This window comes from Carettochelys insculpta, chromosome 6 (assembly GCF_033958435.1).
Source record: "Carettochelys insculpta isolate YL-2023 chromosome 6, ASM3395843v1, whole genome shotgun sequence".
NCBI classification, from domain to species: domain Eukaryota; kingdom Metazoa; phylum Chordata; order Testudines; family Carettochelyidae; genus Carettochelys; species Carettochelys insculpta.
In genome coordinates this window covers 40,953,380-40,979,939 of record NC_134142.1, presented here as the reverse complement: position 1 = coordinate 40,979,939, position 26,560 = coordinate 40,953,380, and the positions used below count along the sequence as shown (strand labels likewise).

The following is a 26,560-nucleotide window of genomic DNA, read 5'->3' as shown; positions in this document are numbered from 1 at the left end:
CTCACATCTTGACTTCATAAGTGGAGAACCCCATGCCTCCTTATATTTAGTAATAACATTCCTCTATAGGCAGGTTATTCCATAACACTCCATTATATGTTTTCATGTCCATTTCTCTGTGTTATCTGCTACCAAGCATTGTGGGAGGTAAGATTACTGGTCTCAAATGGTTTGGAAATTCTTGGATCCAAACTTTTTAAAGCTTCAGGAAGTTACATTTTTTGTAGATCTGTCCCATCTCCACTCCAAAGAAATCCTGAACAAGTCTCTGAAATAAATTTTCCTTTTCATGCCAGTCACAGTTTAGATATAAATTCAGTCCACCAAGGAGATATCAACAAGTGCCAACCTAGTGCTGAGACTAGTGCTGAGACTTTGTCAATGCTTGACAAGTATTTCATCATATTAATGACTAGATCTGTGGAAGCTTGGCCACTGTGGTTTACATGGGTTTGTGTAAACCTTTTCCTAGTTTATCTTACTTGGCTTTGCAGCCTTCAGGGTTTGAACTGAATTTCTGGTTGAACAAACCAGAGACTGAAAGTGAAACTTGGCCAAAATAGTGCACATTTGACCTGAATTTAGGCTGAATGCTGATAAAACCTCCAAATTTCATTTGAGGCTTTCTAGGCATGGAACTCCCATTGGCATCAATGGTGGTTGTATGAATGGTGGACCTACATGAATCTGGTGTAGTGATTTCATTTGATACCATAACTTGGTTTTCATATGCTGAAAGGTTCTCTGGCATTTGAGTTTGATGCCTAGATATTACCAAAAAAGCGATGCTTTTAAAACAGATACATAGCTAGAGCTTTGGTAAAACCTGGCCAGACTTGAAGGCTTGCAAATTTTTCATACCTCTTGTATTAATTTTCTGGTGGTATTTATTCCTGTCCATTTTAGACAACAGTTTAACTCTGTTATGCATGATCCTGTGGTGACCTTGCCCTTTATGTCTTATCAATTAATATCACAAGTACAGCATCATGATCAGAAGTTACAAAAAATTTTAGAGTCAAAAGGACCCCAAAATCACTTCAAGCTTCCTCCTCTGGTTTTTCGTTTTTTGGTATTTGTTTAGTGTGACTAAATTGTAGTTTCTGCTGCACATGCAAAAAGACTGGTGTCACAAATTAGGGCTTTGCAGGTTGAGGGTTCTGGTATTTGTTGGTATGTTGGAGGCAAATTGAGATCTCTGACTCATCTCATACCCTCCCAGTTGTAATGGCAGGGGATTCAATTTTTCAGAAGAGGGAAGGATTTATTTATTATTGATATCTGCTCTCGTGTTAGGGTTGGGAAAGCTTTGGCTTTCTCTAATAGAAGGGTCTATGCAAGAATTTCAGATGGGCAAATCACTTAGGATAAAATAAACGTTCCCATTCAGCTTCAAACCCAATCTTTTCCCTTCTGGTTGAAATATAGTAGCGACTCCTTTTTGAGCAATTACTTTGTATATAGCTTTCTGCATTTCCTGTACCCCACCAGTCCTTGGACATCACAAAAATATTATATGAGAGGCTGATCTTGTATTTTCAGAATCAAGAAAGGGTGGAAATCTTCCAAGCGAACGTTTCTCATGATTATTGCAAACAGAGCAGTATCTCCATCCCTTCTTCCCCAGAGGGCTAACACTTCATGCCTTGTATGTTGTGTGCATCAGTCACCAAAGCAAATGACATTCCCATTTGCTGCCTTCCTCTCCATTCTGTAACATGAACTGAGGGGCTGAGTTCCTGTCCTGGGTCGATAGCTGTTAGCTATGTCCCATGCCACAAACTCTTCACTGATTCACATTGCTTCAAGGCCTCTGCAAATCATAATTCTTAAGGATCTTAATACTCCTGGGATTGGACAATTTTTGGGCATTCATCTGAGCTGACAAGATTTGCCCATCCAAAAATGTTTCCAGTGGCATCCACTGATTCAACACTACCCCTTAACTGTATAAAATTATATAAGACAATCATCTTTTAATTTAAAAATCAGAAATATGTCCCATCAAAACAAATCTGCTATGTATATTTATAGTAAAAAAAAACCCAACAATTGTTTTCTAAACCAATAACGTGTTTCTGATTATTTTTCTAAACCCACAGTAATCTCCCAAGAACATTCAGATATTTGAATTCCTTAGACTTTACAGATATTAATCCCCTTATCTGGCTTGGAGTTCTCTTTGGGTGAATGTTTTTTCTGGGTGATCTGGATTTTAGATTCCTGCACCACTGCAAGGGGAAAAGTATAAAAGAGATATAAATAAACTTAACATGCTGCTTGTTGAAAAGTCTTTCATTTTAATTCTAATCCTCCGACATCTTAGTCCCTCTGAAGTAATGAACCATTAGTAGTGTTGTTTGACTTCCATAATGAAAGGAATTAAAAGGTGTGTGAGAGTGTGCGTGCATTAAATCTGAAACATCCTTGGTGCGGAGTGATATAAGAGATGGGGAGACAGAAACAAGGTGATAGACAGGTCAAGAAGGAAAGTGGGAATGGGTCAGTAATGGCGTGAGATACGCTGGAACTAAGCTACAGTTTTAGATCTGTTAGGGGTATATTTTGCAGAACTGGCTAATGAATTATGTGCACACATGGTTACCAGATTTGCAGGTGCAGTTTGTATTTGTGTAGACGAGCTATGCATGCTGTTTTGCACCACACGTTTGAAAATTGGGCCCAAAGTGCATTTTAATTGGGTTTGGCAATAGTGTTGGATGAATAACAGAATAGAGCTCTTGGAAGTGGGCCCAAATGGTGCTCTCAGGAGGAAAAGAGGCTAAATGAACATGATCATCTCACTCCTATCTCTCCAGATGGGTCTGGCAGCTGAAACTCAAGCACTGGAGTGCGGCTGTACCTCTTTCTGGTTTACATAAAGAGTAACTTCAAGCGAGTCTCTGCATTGCCGCTTGGGAGACAGATCTCCAGAAGTTAAGGGAAAGGCACAAGGAATAGATTGTTACAAAAAATAAGATAAGAGATTTATTTTTCTAACCCCTGGGAGATCTGTTTCTGAAGTTGGACTTTAGTCATTTGACAGGAGATTATTAACTCTTTAAAATTATGTGCTGGTACATGCACTTAGCAGAAATTGCCCCTTGCAAATTTACAGGAGGTCTTCAAAGCAGGCCAAAGTTGTTCTAGTCCAATTAACCACGGTGGATTTTGGTACCATCTGAATTGCTTTTCTAAATATAGAACTAGTCTGCAACTGGCACTAGACTTCTTGCGCTATGACACAAGCTTTCCTGCCTGACACGGGAAGCTATGGAATGTGTGTGTGCGCACAGTGTGATGCTCATACTTAGTTCATTTCAAGTATGTGATCTCCAATACTAGGAGGTATTGGACTGTATAAGTGATTGATCTATACACCTGCTGATCAATATGCGTGTGTATGTATATTTGCCTTTCTGCTTTTCTGTTGTGTGCTTTCTTTCTTATTTCCCCCCTCTCTCTTTCTCTCTCTTTCTCAAAGGCCTCTCACACCTGATGATGGGTGAACAAGGTAAGCCCTTTGTCTTTTCGCCTCTTTGCCAGTCACTGATTATTGACAATGATGATCTGTGGTCTTTCTTGAACTGGGCTTGGCTTACAGAAGGCAACCTGGTCCAGATCATAGGGTGGATTTGTCGATCAATTCATTGGCATTTTACACCCCGGCCTTCCCCTCACCCATGGCAGTTTGACAAACTGGGACTGCATTACCCATGCCCAGGGCAGAGATTTTGGGGGTTTGCAGTGAATCATGATAGTTGTGATGGGACAGAAACAAATTAAAGTAAATTTAAACAGAGAGAAGGAAAACTGTTCCTCCCTTTCATGCACCAGCACAACCTTTTACTCTTCTTTTTCCTTCCTTTTGATACCTGCTACAAAGACTCTTTGCCCTGTTTGGTAAATGCAACCCTCAGTGTTTGCTTTTTTTTCCCCAGAGCAAAATTCTTGCAAAACCGTGCTAATAGCCATCATGGCATGATTCTAGCTCATTATGCACCCTGGAGAAAATTACATATAATGGTCTGTACATTCTACATCTGCAGCTTAAAATATTCAAATATGCAAGGAACAAAATGCACTGGAAAATGAACGGGGGTAACCCCAGTGTGGGCTGCTAATAAGATTTTGGCCTAAATCAGAGTCCACATTTCAATAGCTCAGTCTGGAATTTGTTGCAGATTTTGTTAGTTGTCTATTTGTTTTGGCAGAATTGTGATACAGGGACTAGAGGGAGAGAGAGAGAGAGACTGGAGGGAGGTGGTTCTGTAGAGCTTTGGATGGTCAGTGTCAGTGTTTTGGTGTCAACCTCTTTTAGCATGTAGGAAGCTCAATAAGGAGGGAGCAGGTGCATGGAGCAGCACTGGAGATGCCTTCTCATCTCACTTAAACAGTAATGAAATAGTTCATGACTTAAGCAAAGCTGCTGAAGCAATGAGCCCAAGGACAAGCCACCATGGGCTTGTTCTGGTACCCAAGCTTCAGTAGAAAAATCCAGAAGGTGCTTGGGTGTGTAAAAGAGGGAGTCTGTTTCTAAGTGATAGTTAGTTTTACATCTGTGTACAGATTTGGTAACCTTCCTCTGGAATAATGGGCACAGTTTTGTTTGCTGAGATTAGAAAAGGATATCCCACCATCAGAGGGTTGAAAAGTGCTGAAAAGTTGGAACCCATTGTGTGGGAGGGCTCATGGTTAATTAGATTTACCTGGAGAAAGTGGACATTGTGAGGAGAGGACACAATCTATTCTTCCTACAAGTAATTACATAAAGGGAAGCACGTTGTCTTTAGATTGCAAGTTGAAAACCTAGTTGTTTTAAGGAGTCACATGACCCTATCCAGACTGCTCTACTGCCAACAACCCTGTCCATATCTACTTGCCTGGTGAATAGTCTAAAAACTCTTAAGCTCTGGTGTCATCGGCGATCATCCTTTATCTATCTCATATCAAGGAAGAGTGGCTGCTTGTTTCCTTTCCTTTCCCTTTCTTTGTTTGCCAACCACTTCTCTGTCATTTCACTCTATGTGCATAATATATACACTATCGTGTGTATATAAACATATATATTATCTCAATGTAATATACAAACACTGTGTGTCCAGAGAAGTTCTACAGTCTTTCTCACCATACTCCACTATTGGTATGTGGAAAATATGCAGCAAATATGTTTCTGCAGGGTGTTGCCGCTCTTTTGCATTTGATGTGGAGTGACGTGCATCATTGAAGTGCTATTGCATGGGCAGTTTGTATTACTCCATAGAAAATCAAACCAAAGCCAAAGATCTTAAACAGGCAGTGGCTAGTAGTCACACTGTCCATTGTTTAAGCATCATGTTGTTGTGGTGTGTTTTCTCTTTTCGTGATGTTTTATTGTGTGCTGTTGTTTTTGTGCTGTGTGTGTTTTATGTTCCTGTTGTTATATTGTGTGAGTGTGCACAGTGACCTTATTTTTTATCCTTCCTCCTGCTCTTCTCGCTTGCCTCCTCCATGATGGACACGCCTCCGTATCACTACTTAACTGGATGTACAACTTCCTATCTGTAGGTAGAAGTAAAGGTAGAGATTGCTTTCTTTTAATTTGAAGTCTTGATCTGCTGTTGAAATGTTCATGTGTCATGGGGGAAATGTAATTTCTATGAATATGGTTCACATTAGAACTTTAACTAAAGCCAACTCTCTCCTTAGTCCTTTCCATCTGCTTTATCTGGAATTATGGAAGGTGATATTTATTCAGATTAATGCTTCATCTTGGTCTCACAGGCTCTAGGTGTCTCATGATTTATACTGAAATGTCAGCTGTGCAGAATGGCAACTGCTGTGCAGTTTAAGAAGCCAGAGCAAAAGTTCTGGTAATGTTTCAGACAAGACAGAGCCAGAAGGGCAGGGGCAGGTTATCTGGCACTGATATCGCTGCCATGTTGGGGTGATACAATTGCTGGGCATTTTGACATTGACTGCAGTTGGCACAGTAAACATTGGAGGGTGGCAAATTAAGTTCTCTTTAACTCGGGTGGAATTTTGTGCTTTCTTGTCTGTTTTCTTTTAATTCCCGGAGTCTTTTAGGTGGGGGGACAAAAACAAAAATGCTTTTCTTCCCAAAGGTACTGAGATGTGGGGAGATGGGGAAGAATCAGTACTGCTAAACAGAGAGTCTCTTTTGCACCTCATTAAAGCAAAGTGAGGGATGTGACTGAACTTGATGTGTGGCTCCAAATTGCCTTCCTGCAGTTCACACTCTGTTACTATTGGTAGCATGTAGCAAGGCAGCCACCCATACCTAATTAAAACTGCCAAAGAACTGAGTACAGCAAACTTGTTGGAGGTCTCCAATTTGGTGAAGTGTTTGGAAAAAGAGCAAGAAAGGAGGGGAAAATTAATTGATAAGCTGCGAGAACACTTACTTAAATAAAACCAACTCCTTTGTCCTGGTTCCCCACCAATGCTTTGACAGAATGATTAAAGGGTTTCATTGTCTTGAGGCCTAGTGCCTAGCAAACACTTTGCTGGAAGATCTGAGCAGCTGAGCTAGCATGATCTGGACATGGTGGAATCTCAGACTTGTTCCAGAGCCTATGAAAAACTGGGGTTTGAATTATTGAATGGAAATGGTACCACTATGGGTGTGGGAAAATGCAGGCGCTAAGGGATGTGCTCACAATGAGCCTTCCTTTGAGGGCACAAATCATCTTTACCTATTTAACAGTTATCCTGGATTCCATGCAGCTATGTGGTTTGGCAAACAATCTCTCTTTGCAGTGAGGGTAGCTGTTACAGCCTGTCTTTTTCTGATGCATTTGTATTTAGTTGGTTCTCAATAATTTGTCAAATTGGTTATATTATTTATTCTGTTGGTTGGGATGAAAAATTTCCACTACTGTTTATAATTTTTGTTCCAGCTAAAAAAAAATAATTAAAAAAAATGTGTTGAATTTGTTAGCTGCAGCTCCTAAGTATGTTTTCTTGCATGCTCCACTCAAGGTTCCTGAGGTGTTCTAGCTAGGAAGAAGTGCTTTCTAACCTCACATGTACACCTTGCTAAAGATGGAAGCTTCGTAGGCCAAGTGTATGCTAGAGAATGTCACTGTGACTGAATACATTTGCCAACAGTCAAGTTAGTTGACACAGTGCTGAGCATGAGTTAGTGGTCAATGTAAACAAGGACAAGTCTCTTATTCAACTAACTATCATTACCTACTCATCTTGTCCTTTGAGGTGTAAGGCTCCGTAGCATAAACAAGGCATTTTAGAGCTAAACCCTTAAGTTTTTACTCAGGCAAAACTGTCAGTGAAGTAAGTCTGTGGAAGTGTGGTCCATGGAAGTATATGTTCAGTTGCTATAGTGAAACAAGGAAAATGATAAATTGTTTCAATTCGGAGCAAACTTGCAAGCGGGCAGTTCAGTTTATAAGGATTAGCTGCTTAAAGTGCCATAATACTGTGTGAGAAATAACTTTGAAAGTGTTCAGTTGTGCCTGTATAACTACAGGTTGATCCTCCTTAGTCCAGCACTATCTGGGCTGGCACTACCCATGGTCCAGCATGATTTTAGTTAGCTAGATGTCCACTTGTCATGGGCGTGACCTAGTTTCCCTCTATCCTAAAACATTTGTTTACAGCCACCAGTCCTGGCTCTCAGTGTTCCATGCTGTTATTTTTCTCCAATTTACACCTAGATGTCTAAGAGCCCAGTAATCCAGGGAAGTGTTGATAATGCTGCTAGACAATATTGACCTTCTGTGGTTTGGCAAATGCCCTGGTTCAGCACCGGTCAATTCCTGAGAGTGCCCAGCTAGAGAGGTTTAACCTCTACTTAGATTCTACTTGAGCAATGGGCAGCCAAGACCAGTGAGTGGGCTGTGTGAGTGACCCTTCCTTGTCTCTTTGGGCCTCATGACTGGCAGTGGTAGGCAACCTATGACCCGCGGCCCACTGGAGTTCCACCTGCAGCCTATGCACCTTCTGTCTGCCCCCTTTCTCCCACACCTCTTGCTCACTGGGTCCCTGCACTTCCTACTCCTCCCCTATGCTCTAGCACTTTCATAGGACCACGTATCTGTTGATTGACACTCTGTCCCTGCTCAGAGCTTGAACAGCCTCAAGTGGGAACAGAGCACATATCAGCAGATTCCTAGCGCTGCGAACATGCTGGGAGGGAAGGGGGAGGAGTAGGAAGTGCAGGGCTCCAGTGTCCCAGTGTGCAAAAGGCACATGAAAGAGGGTACAAAGAGTGGGTCCATAGGCTGCAGGCAGAACCCCAATGGGCTGCGTTTGGCCCATCACTGTTCTACAGCTTATAGAAAAAATAACCCAGAATGCATCTGTAGATGAGCCTGGAAGGTCTATGTTTCTATGCATATTTTTTTTTAAAGTAAAGAGTGGCAGCCACTTCCTCATGCCACAGCAACAAACAAATAATCACAGAAAGGTATGACTAGAAGGACTCTTGGTAGGTCGTCTAGTCTAGTCCCTTGAATTGAAGAAGAACTTAGTATTATCTTGACCATCCCTTACAGGTGTTGGTCTAATTACTTAAAAGCTCAAATGACGGAGGATCTACAACCTTCCCAGCTAATCCATTCTAGTGCTTATCCACCTTTACAGGTAGGAAGTTTTTTCCTGAAGTCTAACTTCAATCTTCCTTCCTGCAATTTAAGACCATTATTTTTTGTCTTGTCCTCACTTGATAAGGAGAACAATTTATCACCTTCCTCTGTATAACAAACTTTCATGCACTTGACAACGATCTTTCCTTCCCCTCCATCATCTTTTCTGCAGACTAAACAAACCAATTTTCCTTGTTGGTCATGATTTCTAGACAATCTTCTTTTGTTGCTCACATTGGCTATGTCTACACTAGCCAAAAACTTCGAAATGGCCATGCAAATGGCCATTTCGAAGTTTACTAATGAAGTGCTGAAATACATATTCAGAGCCTCATTGGCATGCAGGCGGCCGCGGCACTTCGAAATTGATGCAGCTCACCGCTGCGCAGCTTGTCCAGATGGGGCTCCTTTTCGAGAGGACCCCGACTACTTCGAAGTCCCCTTATTCCTATGAGCAGATGAGAATAAGGGGACTTCGAAGTAGGTGGGGTCCTTTCGAAAAGGAGCCCCGTCTGGACAAGCCGTGCCAATGTCGAAGTGCTGCAGCTGCCCGCATGCTAATGAGCTGCTGAATATGTATTTCAGCATTTCATTAGTAAACTTCAAAAAGGCCATTTGCATGGCCATTTCGAAGTTTTTGGGTAGTGTAGGCACGGCCATTTATACTTTTTCCAAATCTTTCCCAAAACATGGCACTCAGAACAAGACACTGTAGTTCAGCTGAGGCCTTGTGTTTTATCTGAATTTACAAAAAATATTCAAAAATATATTCAATTTGTGACTCTGTGTTTGTCATTGGGGCAACCAGTGAATCTCACATCTTGCATTTATGGGTACTTCTGCCATAAAATATTTCTTCTTCATCTGATGCTTTCAAAGGCTGAAAGACCTTTCTTTTCCCCAGGACATTCATGGAAAGCTGAACATCATGGTATTTTTAGAAATTAATGTAATTAACAGACAAGAAGAAGATGAGACAAAGTGGTTGAGATAATCATTTATTAGACCATCTTTGGCCAGTGAGAGAGACAAGCTTTTGAGCTTACCCAGAGCTCTTCTTCAGATTCTGAAGAGGACTGTGGAAGCTCAAAACCTTGTCTCTTACCAATGGAAGTTGGTCAAATAAAATATATTGCCTCACCAATCTTGTTTCTCTAATATCCGGGGACCCACATGGCTACAACAACATTGTGCATGAGAAGGAGGAAGGTGGCAGGAAGGCATCCGTGTGCTTTCTTCTTAGGTCCTGGAAGCTGAGTAGATGTGTAGTGCTTGTGATTACTCAGACATTTGAAACTAAAGAGAAAACTGGTGCCTGTAGAGATAAAGTAAATGTATGACCATCAAATTCAAGGCAGGATGGGCAAGATTTTTATTTAGTTTTTCTTGGATTATGGTGTCCATCTCTTTGTATGGAGCAGGAACACGTGACTTACGGAATAATTAGGTTATACTTATTTCTCTATCCCATTCTACACACATACGTAATACAAAAATAAATCAACTGTAATTTGTTGTTGAGCTGGAGTTGATGTCTGGTCTCATTCTTCCATATCAACTGTTCTCTTGAAAGCCTTTGGTTAAGTGAATGATTATTGCCTTGCCACTACCTGTCACTAAAAATCCCCTTAGTCTTGCAGTGTTTTTCCTGTTATTGTCACTATTGTTTCCCTTTATTGTTGGTTTGGCTTAAGATTCTGTTGTGATTGGTCTCCACAGGAAATGGGCCAAATTCATTCCTGTGGGTGATGACATTGATTTCCACGGAATTGCATCAGCAATGAATTTGATTCAGTGAAGGGAAGCCTGGCCCCCTTGAAGTCAGTGGCAGCATTCCTTCTGGTTTTGGTTGGATGGTGTGTTCACAAAAAGCTATAAAAATACATGGAGGTTATGTACAAATGTGAGAAAGTAACTGATTTCTAGGCTATCCTGTAACTCAAGAACGTTCAAAGTGTTTCCATTATGCTGCATACGCCCCCAGTCCTAAATGTCCTAAAATAGTGTCTGTGTTCCTTGCCTTTTCGGCATCCATAATGTGAGGTCAGGGTGAAGAGCTGATCAACTGCAGGTTTTTATTGCTTTCCAATTCAAATATTTGGCAACTTTTCATCATCAAGGAGGAGAAAGAAAGAGTAGGCACAGAGCTTGTATATGGCTTATTTTAGTTCAGTTTGTTTTGCTTTGTTTTCAAAAGTGTAGTACAGATTGAACCTCTATTGTCCAGCATCCTCAAGACTGGACTGGTGCCAGATGAGAGAATTTGGCAGACCATCGGAGGTCTGTTTTGTTCACAATATCGTCTAACACATTACCAACAGTTTCATTGCTTACTGGGCTCTTAGAAGACATTTAGGGGTAAATTAGAGCTAACTAACAGCACAGGACACTGAGAGCCAGGACTGGTGACTGTAAACAAACTCTATGGAACCAAGGGAAATTTGGCCATACCCATGATAAGTGGTTGTCCGGCTAATATCATGTCAGATTTCGGATGTGTAGCTCTCATTGTGGCAAAGTCTGGTCAGCTTCCTAGCCCAGGCTGGTCTTAATTTAGATAAATCTGTTAAGACTTTCTAATATTATGTAACTCTTTTGAAGTCAGGTAAGGTTATTTTTGAAATACCCTTTCCTAGTGTTCAATGGCAGGTGACGGACAGCAAAGTAAAAAAAATTGACTTTCTTTTGTGGCCTCTAACGGAAACAATTATAGGAGTTTAACCAATGATTTGCAAAATCATCTCCATGTTACTTGCCCATGGCACCATTTGGATTTAAAAACCCTGTGAGTAAATTCAGCTGAATAGACAAAGGTTTATGCAAATGTTAAGTGAAATGCCAGTAACTAATTATGAAAAGAAACTCATTTATTCACTATAAATATCTAATTATAAGACAGGAAAAAAGACACCGTTACATTTACATTGGCAGCCTTGCCCGTGCTGCTTAAGCTGTTGATTTGTCTTCGAAAACATCTGACATGTCTGTGCTTTGTGAATGTACATTTTCTGGCGTCCCTTCTCCCTTACCACTACTTTTACTGATTTTTTTGAAAGTTGGTGTGATTTTTTTTCTCCCATTCTTTTAAAAGTAAAAATAATTTGTGTGGTTTATTAGGAGGATTTTGACTTTTGGCTATTACTTCCTTTTGATGGTGTTGTGTAAAAATGAACTATTTTGTTTTATGCTTTATAAATGTCCACTCCATAAAAACAATAGGTTGGAACTGAGTAATTTTAAATATGGAGTTATATGTCAATGAGTCACCTTTTAATAATTAATACCAGTGCTGCGGCTTTCTTATTTTTTTATTTCTCTTTTGCCTAATTTAATTTGTATCTAAAATCCTTTGTGTATATTTAGAAATGGTCAGCATGTTCCTGATTTCAAATTCTGAAGGGGCAGAAAAGGGATTTTTTTAAACAAAACATTCATTCTGGTTTTGTTTACCTATAAAAGTGGAGGGCATTTTCTGTATGTCAGAATTATTTTGAAAATGTTCATCAAATTGTTGATATTATACTAATAAAAAGCACCATTGTGCAAAAATGTTGCAGAAAGTTTTCCTAATTTTTAGCCATCTTTCTCTATATTTTTAAATCCAGACAAATAAAATATTACAGCATGAAATCTTGTGACAAAATCATGGCTTTTGCATGTGAAAATGTGTGAATATATCTACACGTGTGAACTGCAAAATACACAATAAAGTGTTAACTGTGTCAATTTATAAATTCATATATCTCATTTACTGTCTTCTTCATTTCTGAAGCAGTCTTTTATATGTGAATAATCAGCTGACTCTTAATTGGCTTTAATTTTCATTAAGAAGAATGATTCCTGTGGGAGTTAAAAACATCGTGGTTGCTTTGTGTGTAAACAGTGGCAAAAATATTGTCCTCTTATGTGGTATTGTAATATGCTGTTTTTGATGGGGCTCAGGTTTCAGTCTGCACAAAGAGACTATTTTTTAGAGGCATTCATTGTTGTGTAGATGCAAAGGTAGAGAAACAGGCCATATGTTTTGTAAAAGCCAGACTAATAGCACTTTTGATGGACATCTGATTTTTAAAGTGCTGTATCTTTCATTAAAATTTACATGTAAAATAAGGGCAAGCATGGTGACATGAAAGCTAATGCAACTTGCACATCTTGACATAATAACAATCACAAGAAACTCGAGATCCCAGATGGCAGCTTGGCCTTTGCCATCCTTTTAATAAGCTACTAACTGCTAATTATTGCACTCTTTTGGGCAAGTTAATTTACTGTTGACTCTTAAAGAGACACTGTGCCTTTTCCTGGCATATATTTAGTCCTTTCTGTTAATGTTTTAAAGTGCTTTTTCCCTGCATGTTGGAGTTTTTCCAGTGAACAGTAACAAAGATGCAAAGCAGCAGAAAGGGGGAAAAATCTTAATAAATAATTCTGTAACTATATTTTATCTTTGTTATCTTTTTGAAGACACAGTTTTAAAATGAAAAAGGATCATGGCAAGTTGCTAAGAGCCTGCATTTAGCTTTTCTATTTAAATTTACTTTCTTAAATTAAGACTAGCTTTATGATTTTTTTAAAATAAGTGATTAAAAGAAAAGCAAACCTTTTCCTTAAGTGTGAGAAGCCCAAATAAACGAGATATTGGTTAGTGCATGAGAACCTGAAAGCGGAGCTGACTAGAAACAGAAAGCGCTAGTTAATGGTTTATCATTATAGCAGAAATTGAATGAAAGACAAAAGTAAATGCACAGTCATTAATGATTAAGTGTCCATCGGATTTCTGAAATTTTATTTTCTTTTAATATTACATGTGTGGTGATAGTAACGCAGGGGAAAGAGATTTATCTTCCTTTTTTAAAAGAAATCTGATTTTTCTCTGTATCTGTTGAAAGTGCTGTTAATAAAGAGACAAGTACAGAATGAAGTTTTAAACTGAGAACCTATTTAGGAATGAAAGAACAGCTGCCATTTAAATGGACTCTAATTCTGACAGTTAATGCAGTTTTTTGAACGCATGATTCTCTAGGATAGCATTTTGGAGGAGTGATGGTGGGTAATAGCTTATTTCCTGGGCTTTATGGTAATACGCAAAGTGATGATAATGTCATCGGAGACTAAAACAGGCCCCTTGTCTTACTCAACAGACAGCCCTGCAACATATGAAAACCAATGAAAGATACAGTTTTCTTGCTTTAAGGCCCATTCTAGCTTTTCATGGATGAGAGTGATAGCTTACAACATTGAAGAATTTATAAAATATGGATTGCATAACCTGGATGGGATCTGATGCATCTGTGATGAGGATGTAGAAACAATGGCCTTGTTTGCAGTGTTATGCCTGATGGTAAATATTGTGACTGGAGATTAGCTGATAATATGCTACACAAATGGTTGTAAAGTCATTATTGCAAACATTGTCATCCCTTTGGTAAGTGTGTAATACTACCCATCCCTTCTAGTATTTTTGTTCTTTAACTACCTAAAAGCCCTTTAAAATCTGACCCTAAATCACTGTAACTGTTAAATATCAGAGAGGTAGCCGTGTTAGTCTGTATCTTTGAGAACAAAAGGAAGTCCTGTGGCACCTTATAGACTCTTAGTTTATCTGTTAATCTATAAGGTGCCACAGGACTTCTTGTTGTAACTGTTAAGTAATCCCCACAGTCTCTGAAATGACTAGTATACTGCTTTCTAAGTCTTTGGTACTAGTTTACCAGACTCTGATCTCCCTACAGTATCTCCTGTTGGGCATAGCCCTTCAATCAACTGCATACGCTGACCTGTCTTGGAGCTGGACTGCTCCAAATGCTGCTTTTCATTATCCTGACCATTCCAAGCTCCATGATAAATTAGAAACTACATGGCTGAATGGAAGGGAGACCCATGATGATAATTTATAAGGTAAGGAGAGAGATCTTAGTATGTTAGACACAGGAATCCAAAGAACCAATATGGAAATGCAGTGGTGGACCTCCACTACTGTAATATTTACCCTTGTTTTCGAAGCCTTTTTCCTTTTTCAATGTTTTGCTACACAAGGCTTGCTTCTTCAAGTCACTAAACACTTCTGCAAGTGGTCTGTGCTCTTCACAGCCCCTGAAGTCAACGGGAATTGAAGGAGCTTAGCATCATGGCTGGGTGTTCTGCACCTTGTAAGGTAATGCACCATAATGTCTGTTTCAACAGGGTGTCCTTTGAGATCCTTATCTGGTGCCATTGAGGCTTTGTTTACTTAAGCTACTGCTACACTACCATTGTCCTGTGGGAGTGGGCATGGTAAAGAGGCAATTCAAAGCAGGCTAATAAGGCACTGATGTGCATATTCAGCACCTCACTAGCATAATGGCAGCTGGCCAAACAAACTTTAAATTTCAGATTGACAGTGAAGATGGGGACAGCTTTGAAATAAATGCCCGACTTTGACATTCCCTTACTCCGATATAGTTCTGTGGGAGTAAGGGAATGTCGAAGCGGGGCACCTATTTTGAAGCTGCTCCCATCTTCACTGTCAATCTGCAATTCGAAGTGTGTTCATGCAGCCACCATTATGCTAATTAGGTTCTGAATACACATGCCAGTAACACATTAGCCTGCTCCAAATTGCCTCGTTGCCATGCCCCCTCTGACAAGACAGTGGTAGTGTAGCAGCAGCCTTAGAGTGGCTGTGCCTACCCTCACATTCCTCTTTCGAAAGAGGCATGCAAAATATCTGGCACCTAATATGCATATTCTTCTTTCGAAAGAGTTTCTTTCGAAAGAAAAAAAGCAGTGTAGACATAGCTCTTTCGACAGTAAACCCCATCTTTGAAAGAACCCATCTTCCTGAAACAAAATAGGAAGATGTGTTCTTTCAAAGTTGGGGTTTACTTTCATAAGAGCCATATGTAAACTGCTTTTTTTTCTTTTGAAAGGAGAATATGCAAATGAGGTACCAGGTATATAAATCTGCACCCCGTTCGCATTTTCGATTTCCTCATTCAAAAGTGCAGTGTTAGAGCAGACACAGCCAGTATGTTTACACAGCAAAGTATTTCAAAATAGTGGCCACTATTTTGAAATAACTATGGCTGTTTCTACACAGGCCACTTTCTTTGAAAGTGGCATGGTAATACATGGCCCAAAATATGCTAGTGAGGCGTGGATGCAAATTCCCCACATCTCATTAGCATGCAGTCATGTGATTTGGAGTCTGGAAGACCGTTCTTCCGGACTCCAAAACGCCATTTAGAAGCGCAGCCCCCACGGGGTCTTCCGGAAGGAAGTCCTTCTGGAGGCCCCTTCGTCCCAAAAGACGAAGGGGCCTCTGGAAGAAGGACTTCCTTCCGGAAGCTCCCCCGGGAGCTGCGCTTCTACACGGCGGTTTGGAGTCCAGAAGAACAGTCTTCTGGACTCCAAATCACGTGACCATATCCTAATGAGGCAGAGGAAATTTGCATCTGCACCTCATTAGCATATTTTGGGCCGTGTATTACCAAGCCACTTTCGAAGAAAGTGGCCTGTGTAGAAATGGCCTGTGTGAGTACCTACACAATCAAAGCACTATTTTGAAATAATTTCAAAATAGTTGGATGCCTTATTTTGAAACTGGTAAATCTCAGGCCATGTTTACACTAGCTTCTTCCTTTTGGAGGAGGCATGTTAATGAGAGATTTCAGAAGCTAATGAGGCTCCACCATGACTATGCAGCACCTCATTAGCATAATGGCGGCCACGTGCGATTTGGAAGTGCCACTTTCGAAACCGAGGCTGCCCATGTACAGTAGATGGGGGTCTTTTGGTTTTGGGAAGAAGGGGGTTTCGAAATCAGAGGGTCCTTTCAAAATGCCCCCATCTACTCTACACGGGCGGAGTGTGTTTTGATGGCAGCACTTTCGAATTGCACATGGCTGCCATTATGCTAATGAGGCACTGCATATTCATGGCAGCGACTCATTAGCATCTTCCGAAATCCCTCATTAACATGCCCCCTCTGAAAGGAGGGGGCTAGTGCAGACGTGGCCTCAATGTATGAGGAATAGTGTCTATTTCAAAATAAGCCACAGTGCTTCCAGTGGCTCTATTCTGAAATGGGCTCTGTTGTGCAGGTACTTTATTTTGAAATAGCTGAGCACTATTTCAAAATGCGTTTTGTGTGTAGCTGTGCTATTTCAGAACAAGCTGTTCCAGAATATGTTATTCAGGAATAACACTGCTGTGTAGACACAGCCTTAGAGGTTTAGGGTCATCACAGTGTTATTAGGAGCCATTGTCTCCACTGCATTATATCCGTTTTACATTGTTGCAACACCTAGGCTGTGTCTATACTACCTTCCTACTTTGGAGGGAGGATGGTAAGTAGGGCGTGGGGAGATTATTGGTGAAGTGCTGTGCTGCATCTGCAGCACTTCATTAAGCTAATTCTCCCCTGCGGCAACTTCAAAGTGTTAAACTTCGAAGTGCCAGTTCACGTGTACTTTTGAGGAGTAAAGGGACTTCAAAGTTGCCCAGGCACTTCGAAGTACTGGCGGGTTAGCTGCGGCTACACGCGAACCGGCACTTCAAAGTTGAACACTTCGAAGCTGCTGCGGGGGAGAATTAGCTAAATGAAGTGCTGCATATGCAGCACAGCATTTCACTAATAATCTCCTGACACCGTACTTACCATCCTCCCTTCGAAATAGGGAGGTAATGTAGACACAGCCCTATTGAATCAATGGGATAATACTGATGTAAAACTGAATGAAGGCAGTAAAGAATAGCAATTTAAGTCTGCTTGGACAGTGGTCTGAGGAAGTATGGCTCATTCTCACTAAACTCTGCTCTTGTCCTTCCTCTTGTTGCAGACAGAGACTGCAGTACCTTTGAAATAAATAATTATATTTAAACTATTTCATGGGGATAAGGCTCCAAACAAACTAGAACAGGTGCTTTGAGAACTTCTGTATGCACTTGTTACCATTAAAATGTTAGCAGCATTTTGCAAGAGTTACCACACAGTGGTGTCTGAGATGCCACATTTCTCTCCTATATATAGAATAAGAAGAGTCTCTGTAGTATGTGTTAAATGCTTAACACCAACCACTGTCTGTGTTGTTTAAAGACACTTTCCTCTGAAAATCCCTGAATCACATTTTGACTGGAGAATGGTTTGTGGGTGTGCTTTTATACATTTAAATGAATGATCTAAAAATCCCACAATCCTTTTATCGTTAGAAGTTGGTGTTGATAAGAAAAAATGTAGAATCTGACTGTTGTGACATTTTTAAAGCAACTATTGTTAAGGACAACTGGAAGTGATTCCATGTTATAAAGTACACAAGCTATTTTCATTAAATACTACTTTTAACAATGGCCAGGTTGTTCTAAATGAGCTGGTTGCTGCTTTATATCAGAATAAAACTACTCTGTTATGTACAGGGTTAGTGTGCTGTCAGTCATGAAATATTAAAACTTGACTACTATAAATGTCATTGAAGAGTCTTTAGGGATGGGGGTGGGGATAGGAATGGTGGAGGTAATATCTTTTACTGGACCAGCTTTGTGGGAGAGAGAGAGACAATCTCTCAAGCTTACACAAAGCTTTTCATGAGGTCTGAGAAAAGTACTCAAGAGCGTCATAGCTAAACACAAGGTGGAACAGATTTTTTTTACCCTAAGTATTCAACACGTATATCAAGAGCTCATTCAAGGTGAAGTGGTCCAGTAACACCTCTCCAGTCATAGGAAGGGAAGGAGAAAAAAGCTGGGGGGTGGGCTGAGTGGGTTACAGATTTTTGTACTAAACCATAAATCCAGTGTCTCTCTTCAGTCCATGATTTTTGGTGTCAACTAAGAGTAATGAATTTAATCTCCCAGACTCCTCTTTTGAAAATGTTTCCTTTGAGGATAAGGACTGAGAGGTCAGATATAGAGTGATCACTTTGAGAAAAGTATTCACCCACAGTTTGTATAATGTTACTTTTTTTTCTTACGTGAGTTTGAGAGTGTAGGAATTGTTTTGTATTTATTCACTCACTGCACTAAAGACCAACTTGCTCCATGACCAAACTGACTTACTCCCAAACTCCTTGACATTAACAGTCTCCCACAGAATACCATCCTGGCCTCCATGGATATGACCTCCCTATAACCAACAATCACCACAATGATAGCCTGCCTCAAATGCTTTCAAGATAAAGGAAAACCTTCAAATATACAGCCCAAATCTATTTGTTTCATCCTCTCCCATAAGAAGTTTTTTTCATTCACCAGCACTTTACCCATGGGAACAGCCATGGGTATTATGAAGCCTCCCCAATAAGCCAATCTCTTTGTAGAAGCCACCTTGTAGAAGAATTTCTGGATAAATGCACTATGCCTTTAATGATGCACCTGACATACAATGATATTTTCATCCTCTGGACAGATAACCTAAATTCCCTCATAGATTTCCACAACAACTTCAACCACCATCTGTCCATTAACCTTTCTCTAGAACACTCCCACACTACCATCAAGTTCCTGAACACTATGATCATTTTCAATAATGGAACCTTACGGACAATTGCATAGAGTAAACCCACAAATTACCACACCTACCTTCATAGATCCAGTAACCAACTTAAACACTGAGAAAATCTGTGCTCTACAGCCAGGTACTTCAGTACCACAGGATATGCTCCAAGAAGAAAATCCAGGATACGCTGTTTGACTTTGAAGATGACCATAACATCACTGATTGGTTTAGTTTCTGTCAAAGTGTGAGTGGCTGATCAGGCCAATTTGAGCTGTAATCTGTCACATGCTGAACAAGAGATGGCATTGTGATTTATTCATTAACAGAGGACATGCTGCTGTTGTGAGATTTATGCTTCTGATGCTTGGCTTCAGTAGTTCTCCTCTGCTCACATACTGCAGCTCCAGTGTGGATGAGACGTTGCCAGACAGAACAATCATGAGCAAGCTCTTCAGTGAGTTAATATTGTAATGCCTCAAGGATAACTCAAGAGAGTCTTTGAAAAGTGTCTTCTGTCCTCCTCAAGAGCACTTTCCCTCCATTAGCTCACCATGAAAAATCTTTGGCATTCACTCATTGGACATGCTGGTAACATGTGGTTTCATCAGCAGAGCAGGTATACTTAAAACACTTGTCTGTATGAGAATATCACTATCTGGCTCTGTCGACACTAGCACTTTTGTAATTAAAACTTTTGTTGCTCTGGGGTGTGAAAAAATACCCCTCTCCAATGACAAAAGTTTTAATGAGCGGAAGTGCCAGTCTGGACAGTGCTTCATCATTGGGAGTCATTCTCCCATTGGCGAAGCTATTGCCCCTTGTAGGGGTTATGTAGTGGGGAAGAGTGGCTGCCCACTGACCTGGACGGGAGGAACCCATGCAGGAGCTGTTCTGGACTGAGCCTGGCCCCTCCCAGTCACCTGACCGGAAGTCAGGAGGCAGGGCCAGGACTGTAAAAGCCCAGTCTGAGGACTCAGTCGGTGCCCAGCCTCCAGAGGAACCACAAGGCTGCTCTGTGCTCCCTGCTGGGGAGACTGGCAACCTGCAGAGGGACACAGACTGGATTGGATCACCTGGACCTCTGCCGGTCCTGGCACCCCTTGTACTCCTGGGGAACTGGTCTGACCCAGAAGAACAGCCTGACCCTGAGGAGTGACCTGAGCATTGGACTTGGCCTGCACCTTGAGCTCGGCTGAGCTGCAGGATCTACATACAGACCGTGGACGCCTGGCTCCAGCCATCTGGACCCCAGCCAGACCTGGAACCCCGAGAGTCCCACCAGACACCCAGGTATGCGCGGAAGGGGAGAATGAAAGTGGCCCAGGGGATCGAGAGGCTCATTAAAGGGCCTCAGGTCAGTGTGTTGCGGTCTGGATTCCCTGCTGACTCTTGCAGCAGACCATACTGCTGCAACCAGGGCCCCAGCCTGGGATGCAGTGGAGTGGGTGGGCCTGCATCCCGCTCCACCACCCACCTACCAGGTGGAAGTCTCCCCTTCCCTGCTAACTCAGGCCAGCTGCCTGCACCTCTCCTGACCCAGGAAACAGATTGCTGATGGGCTGAAATAGGGTGTGGGCTCTCTTAGGACTGTTTGTTTGCTGTCCTGCCCTGAGCTAGGGCCTGGCTCTCCTGAACTGTGTTTGCTGCCCTGCCCTGAACCAGGGCTTAAGCACTCCTCAGACTGTTTGTTTGTTTGCTGCCCTGCCCTGAGCTGGGGCCCAGGCTCGTTGAGACTGTGGGTTTGCTGCCTTGACCTAGGGCTAGGCCCTGACTCAGGCTAATTCCCCCATCACTCACCTTTGCAGGAGTCCGCTAGCTCCACGTGGGTCTTCTAGTTCTATGTGGGTCTTTGCCAGCTGTCTGCTTTTTATAGCGGCTGTGCTGGGTAGCCCACATAAAATGGCAGGGGCTGACAGCTGGAAGCAAAGACCATCTCTTTCCTGGGGTGGGTGGAATAACGTTGCTTCACACCCCCCTGGAATTTCTTCATACCCCGCCACCACCACCCAGGGGGGTTCTTCATACCCGCCAGTTTGGGAAACCATGAACTAGCCTAACATTGTTTTCATGTACTTTAGGGCCAGATTCTGATAACCTTATTCTTGGTGGAAGTTGCATTATTGTGCAGTTGTCCCTTTGAAGCTAATGAGACTATTGTGGAGTGAGGCACTATCAGCCTAAGTAAGGATATCAGAAACTATCCCTTAAGCATCTGAATTACAATTTCTTTGTTTTTCCAGAATTGGGAACTCCCAGGAAATGTTCTTTATCAAATACATGTTCTGTTTGTAAATAGCTGTTAAATTCCCTTCCTTTCTTTTATAGGTATGAACTGTTTAAGTAATACAAAGAATTTAGTTATCAGTATTTCTGAATATTTTACATTGAGTACTTTCATACACTGATCCTAGACAGTCTGAATCATTGTTACCATGGCATGACAGACTTTCTGTGCCTCAGCACTAGAAAGATTCTTTCTGTGCTGGGAAAAATCAGAATATCTGAATCGCAAGCATGGGTGTCTTTTAAAATAACCTGCCTCTGACAAAATGCCCAGTTCCAAGCTGAGCTTTTCTATTCTCAGTAAGTTTGTATTACCAGATATGGTTACATGCACCTTAGTAGTAACTTTGTCTTGCTGGATTTTTACACTTCTATCGTGGCATCAGTTAACTGTGTCTTTAAAAAAAAAATCTGGACAATTTATTGCTTGCCCTGTCTTGAATGTTCGTAACAATCAGCATATTTGGTTTTGTATATGTATTCATTATTGTACTGGCTCTGGCCTACATATTTGGGATTCAGTTATTATTTTGGTGTTTCCCTTGTCCCTTCCCAAATAATGATCTAAAAATTCTGGGGGAAATATTTGATTCTCTTTCTGTCTTCTATGACGACTTTTTATTTAAACCAGTCTAGCTTTCTTATTAATTTTCTCTTTCAGGTATTAGCTATCCATCTACTGGGTTAAACTTTATTCTGTTCTGTCAGGCGAGTTTGGTAAATGTTGATCAGTGCATGAAATCAGTTCTTAAATGGTTGCAAAATTGCCTTCCTTCAGACTGTTTTGATCACAAGGGCTTTCAAGTGTCAAAGTCATTTGGAGAACTAGATAGATAAAATGCATGAGCACTAAGCATTTTCCAGGATAGAATAAATAAATGTTTTCTACTGTGTGCTCTGCCTTTGATAGTGCTTTGTTAAAAGGGGGAAAAAAAGAAAGGCAATGATATTAAATATTTACAAGAGTGATTTAGTTGTATAATCTTGTGCTGTGCATCCCTGTTTAATAGTGAAATCAGCTACTGTTGAAGTAAATGCCATTAAACTGGTAGTGCTGTGAAGGTCACTGCCTATACAATGTCAAAGCAATTTATAGAGAATAATGATTTTTGTCAGCTTTCCAGTGTACCCTTGCTTCCCTACCTTTTTGTCTCCCTTTCCAGAAATAACTGAAAAGAAATAAATTTCAGGCTTCACTTTTCTCTGTCTCTTTTTGTTGTCTGACTGATTTGGGAGCTGGAATCTCTTTTACAGGCTTCCTTGTGTGGCATGTTTAGCGGATGGAGACTGATTCTGTCCTTTCTGGAGATGAGCTCATTATAGTTTCATTTGTTGGCATTCCAGCTGGTCATTTCCCAGCAGCTGGTTTTAGGAGATGGGAGGCCACTATTCAGCTTTCTCATCGACAGTTATGGGTTTCTCTGTAAAAACGTTCCTCAAGCTGTTCCTGCCCAAAACTGCCCCCAGCCCAACCAAAATGGAGAAAAAAAAAAGTGAGAGAATTTCGTACAACTCATTGCTTTTTTCAGGAATGGATCCTGTAGCAATTTGCTTTGACACCACATCAAAATACTATGATTCTGAGTGCCATTGAAATACCTAGCACACACACACCCTTATATCGTCCAATATTTAAGGCAGAGGCCTCAGAATCAGAAGACATAGATTGTATTGCTGGCTCTGCTCCTGACTTCCTGTGAGACCCTGGGTGAGTCTCTTTCTGTTTCCCCATCTGTAAAGTGCAAACAATAATTCTGACCCACTGCCTGGAGGGGAGCGGGTGAGGAGGGGAGGGAGCAGAATTGTAAGGTTTAGTTAGTATTTATAAAGTGTCCGGAAGGCGGTAAATAGTAAGTATGAAACATTATTAGTCAGCATCAAACACATCCAGTGGAGGGGTGGAGTGTTTATTTAACTTGCTTATTTCCTAGAGAAGCTGAGATACAAAGAGATGGAGTGAGTTAGCGGCACAGTGGGAAATGGAACCCAGAAATACTGACACCCTGCTCTAACCACTAGAATACTGTGTCCTTGAAACTATGCTTAGATTTATCCTATTATTTTTGAAAGGGAAACTCCTGGTTAGCTTCCAGAAGCTACGTGGGTTTCCTGAGAGGAATGTGGAATTATTTATTAATAGTTCTTTACACAGTCCCATAAATTGCCATAGAACTTCCCAAACAGAATAAGATGTGCTCTCTGCAATGAACAGCTTACTGTACAGGATAGATGAGCTATCACAAGTTAAGATAGGCAGCACAACTGTTCAGCTGAAGGAGGTTGGCGTGAGAATATAGGTGAGTGCAGGAACAAAAAGGGAGGATCCCTCTTGGAAAAGGTGGATGTAAGAAGGGTTTTCAGGTGGGGAGTGATTGCATACTTGTTTGACAGGAAGTGGGAAGTTTTCCAAGTTTAGGGGCGTCATGGATGGAAGTCAAGAATGGGAAAAGGATGCTGAGTTGCAAGAAGACATCAGGGTGAATAGAGGGAAATGACATGTAAGGGGTGAAATCTTGAACTGCACATGGAACGGAGTCTGAATCTGTTGTGGTAAGAAATGTATGGCCAAGGGTGACTTGATCAGAGCATTGAGAGAGGAAGCAGTCACGAGCAGTTGCCCTTTGGATAGAGAGACAGAATGAAAAGAGCAGCTATCCACAGGTATTATTCCTAGCTGAATCATAAGCGGTTAAATATTACTAATCATAGCTCATTTTGAATTATTTGATTTCAAATTATCTCACCCCACAATATGCATGGGAGAAGGTTAAGCCCATCTTTTATATTCATGGCTTTTCTTACCTCTCCTTTCCCCGTCCCCTTGTATTGAGTTTCTTTTCCATTGTGAGAGGGGCTGGGTTAGCTGAGCTTCTGGAAAGGATGCATATGTCCTTGGTTAATTCAGGCTTTGTGATTTCCTTTCTTCTGTTTTATCTGGCTCTTTGTCTCTTTGTCTGCAACTCTGTGTTAGTATTGAGTTTTTTCCAGAATGCTGGCAATTATCTCACAGGTGGAAGGATTAAAGAAGAGCAGCAAGAATTGCATCATTATTAGAATAAGACCCCCACCCCCATGAGGGGAGAGAAAACCAGGTCAGCCTTTGAGCCTCTACAGGGATAAGAGAAACTCTTGTGGGGAAAGTGGTACTGTGAACTTGACATGAGCTCACAGTGTGGAAAGAAAGGTGGTTTTGTGGGTAAGGCACAGGGTCAGGAGACCAGAATTTTCATCTTGGCTCTTCTGCAGATTTTCTGGTGAGTATTTGGGCAAGTTCCTTCACTTGGCAATACCTCAGTTTCTCCACCTGCAAAATGGAGAGAATAATGCTTATATACATTCTGGAGGTGCTGTGTGAGGCTAAATTAATACATCTGGAAGTGCATTAAGGTCCTCAGATGAAAGGTACTAGGTAGAGGGTAAAAACATTTTGATTGTCCGGGTCCTCACTGGTATCTCATTAAAGAGCATTACTGTTAATGATCTGTCTGTGTTTCCCTCTATTAGATGGGAGTAGAGGCTGAACCTTCCTAGTCCAGCGCTCTCTCACCCAGCAACATTTGTAATCTGGCATGATTTTAGTTAGCCTGATAACCACTTATTATACACGTGGCCAAATTTCCCATGGTCTCCTAACGTTTGTTTACAGCCACCAGTCCTGGGTCTCAATATTCTGTGCTGGTATTTAGCTCTAATTTACCCCCAAATATCTTCTGAGAGCTCAGTAAGCAGTGGAAATGTTGGTAATACTGCCAGACATTGTTATCTTCTGTGGCTTGGCACTGGTCAGGGTTCAACTTGTACTGGCATCCACTTTTGTCTTCTAAATGCGATACTGCTTTATGTCTTCATGGGAGGGATATACTAAAAGAGTTAGGGTGTTCCTAGCTGGGACACAGCATTCTGTGCTTTGTGAATGAGAGTCATGGGAGGGTTCCACACATTTGCCCTTAGGGGAGTTTTATTTTAACTGAGAGAATTTCATATATGTGAAAGGTGCCAAACTGACATCCATGGAGAATGGAGTTCTCTTACTATACAGAATGGTGTCCCTGGTCGCTGTTTGTCATAGGCTGGAGAACGATGGCAGGAGGAAAGCTGTTTGATCATTGTTTTTGGTCTACCCCCTCAGGGGCACTTGGCACTGGCCTCTGTCAGCAGACGGGGTGCTGGGCTAGATGGACCTTTGGTCTGACCCAGTAATGACCATTCTTATGTTCTTAATAGATGTGGCCAGTGATCTTTCCTCCATACCATATACTTCCATCCTCATCAAAATGCAGGAACCCTGCCCTGCATGAAAAGCCCATGGGGGCAAGAGGACTCTCCATGGCTGATTTGGTCCCTCCTCTGCTCAAATTATCCAGAAGCATGCCAGTTAGTGTGAATTTACTCTTCCTCTTCCTCCATATATTGGGCAACTCCTGACCTCTTTACTCCATTTCTTAAGTAGGGTAAATTTCCCTCTGCTCTGGAAAATTTGTCTGAGGTAAGATATGGTTAAAAACTAGGGATTTGGCCTGTTGACTTTGTAAAGAGACTTTCGGTGGAACTGTTGGTTGACAGGTTTTGTCTGTGACCTTTTAATATGTGTCTTTGCCCTTTATCTATTTGCCTGTAACTAATCCCTTCCTCCAGCAATGCAGATTTCACGGTGTGCAGCAGGGGGGATGATGTTCTGCCACAGCATACCCTTCTTGGAAACAGGGCAGAAGATTCCCCAGTAAGAATTTTGGCTTTTGTGGCCTTGTCAGATTTGATGTTGCTGCAGTAACCAATGTGCTTCTCCATAGCATGGTACTGGAGTCCTGTAGTTGTTGTCTGGGCCTGTGCTCTAACTTTTGTCAAGTGATGATTCCTTCTGTTGAGGTTCTTTTTCTGGCTTTAATCTCAGTACCTTGGTTTCTGTCACTTTATTTGCATTTTTTATTGATGGATAGCTGTACAAGTAAGCCTGTTTAGTCTCAATTGTGTTTCAATCAAATGACTTGCAGTAAATGTCCTCCTTTTTCAAATATCGAAGCTATGTTCTCCTAATATTTTTAAAAACACCTTCTTTCTGTACTCTACCAGAATGCCTCGATTGTGAATCACATCCTGCTGTGCCCAGTCTGAAGTTTCCAAAAAGCACTGCCGTACACACCTTGCTTTTGACCTGCTGTAATTTTCCTTCTCATCACTGTTGAGCACCCTGTGTCTCAGA

The 26,560-nt window shown here is 41.3% G+C and overlaps 1 protein-coding gene across 4 annotated transcripts in view; it reads left to right on the top strand.

Moving 5' to 3' along the window:
• The window catches only part of NRXN3 (neurexin 3), a 1,384,038-nt gene that overhangs the window by 49,620 nt on the left and 1,307,858 nt on the right, over window positions 1-26,560 (top strand). For 2 of the 4 annotated variants that reach the window (XM_074996675.1, XM_074996673.1), the window contains exons 3-4: window positions 3,485-3,514; window positions 5,548-5,559. In XM_074996675.1, coding sequence (XP_074852776.1) covers window positions 3,485-3,514; window positions 5,548-5,559 — 42 coding nt within the window. The remainder of the gene's footprint in view (window positions 1-3,484; window positions 3,515-5,547; window positions 5,560-26,560) is intronic. The other 2 variants (XM_074996672.1, XM_074996671.1) reach the window with 1 other exon arrangement.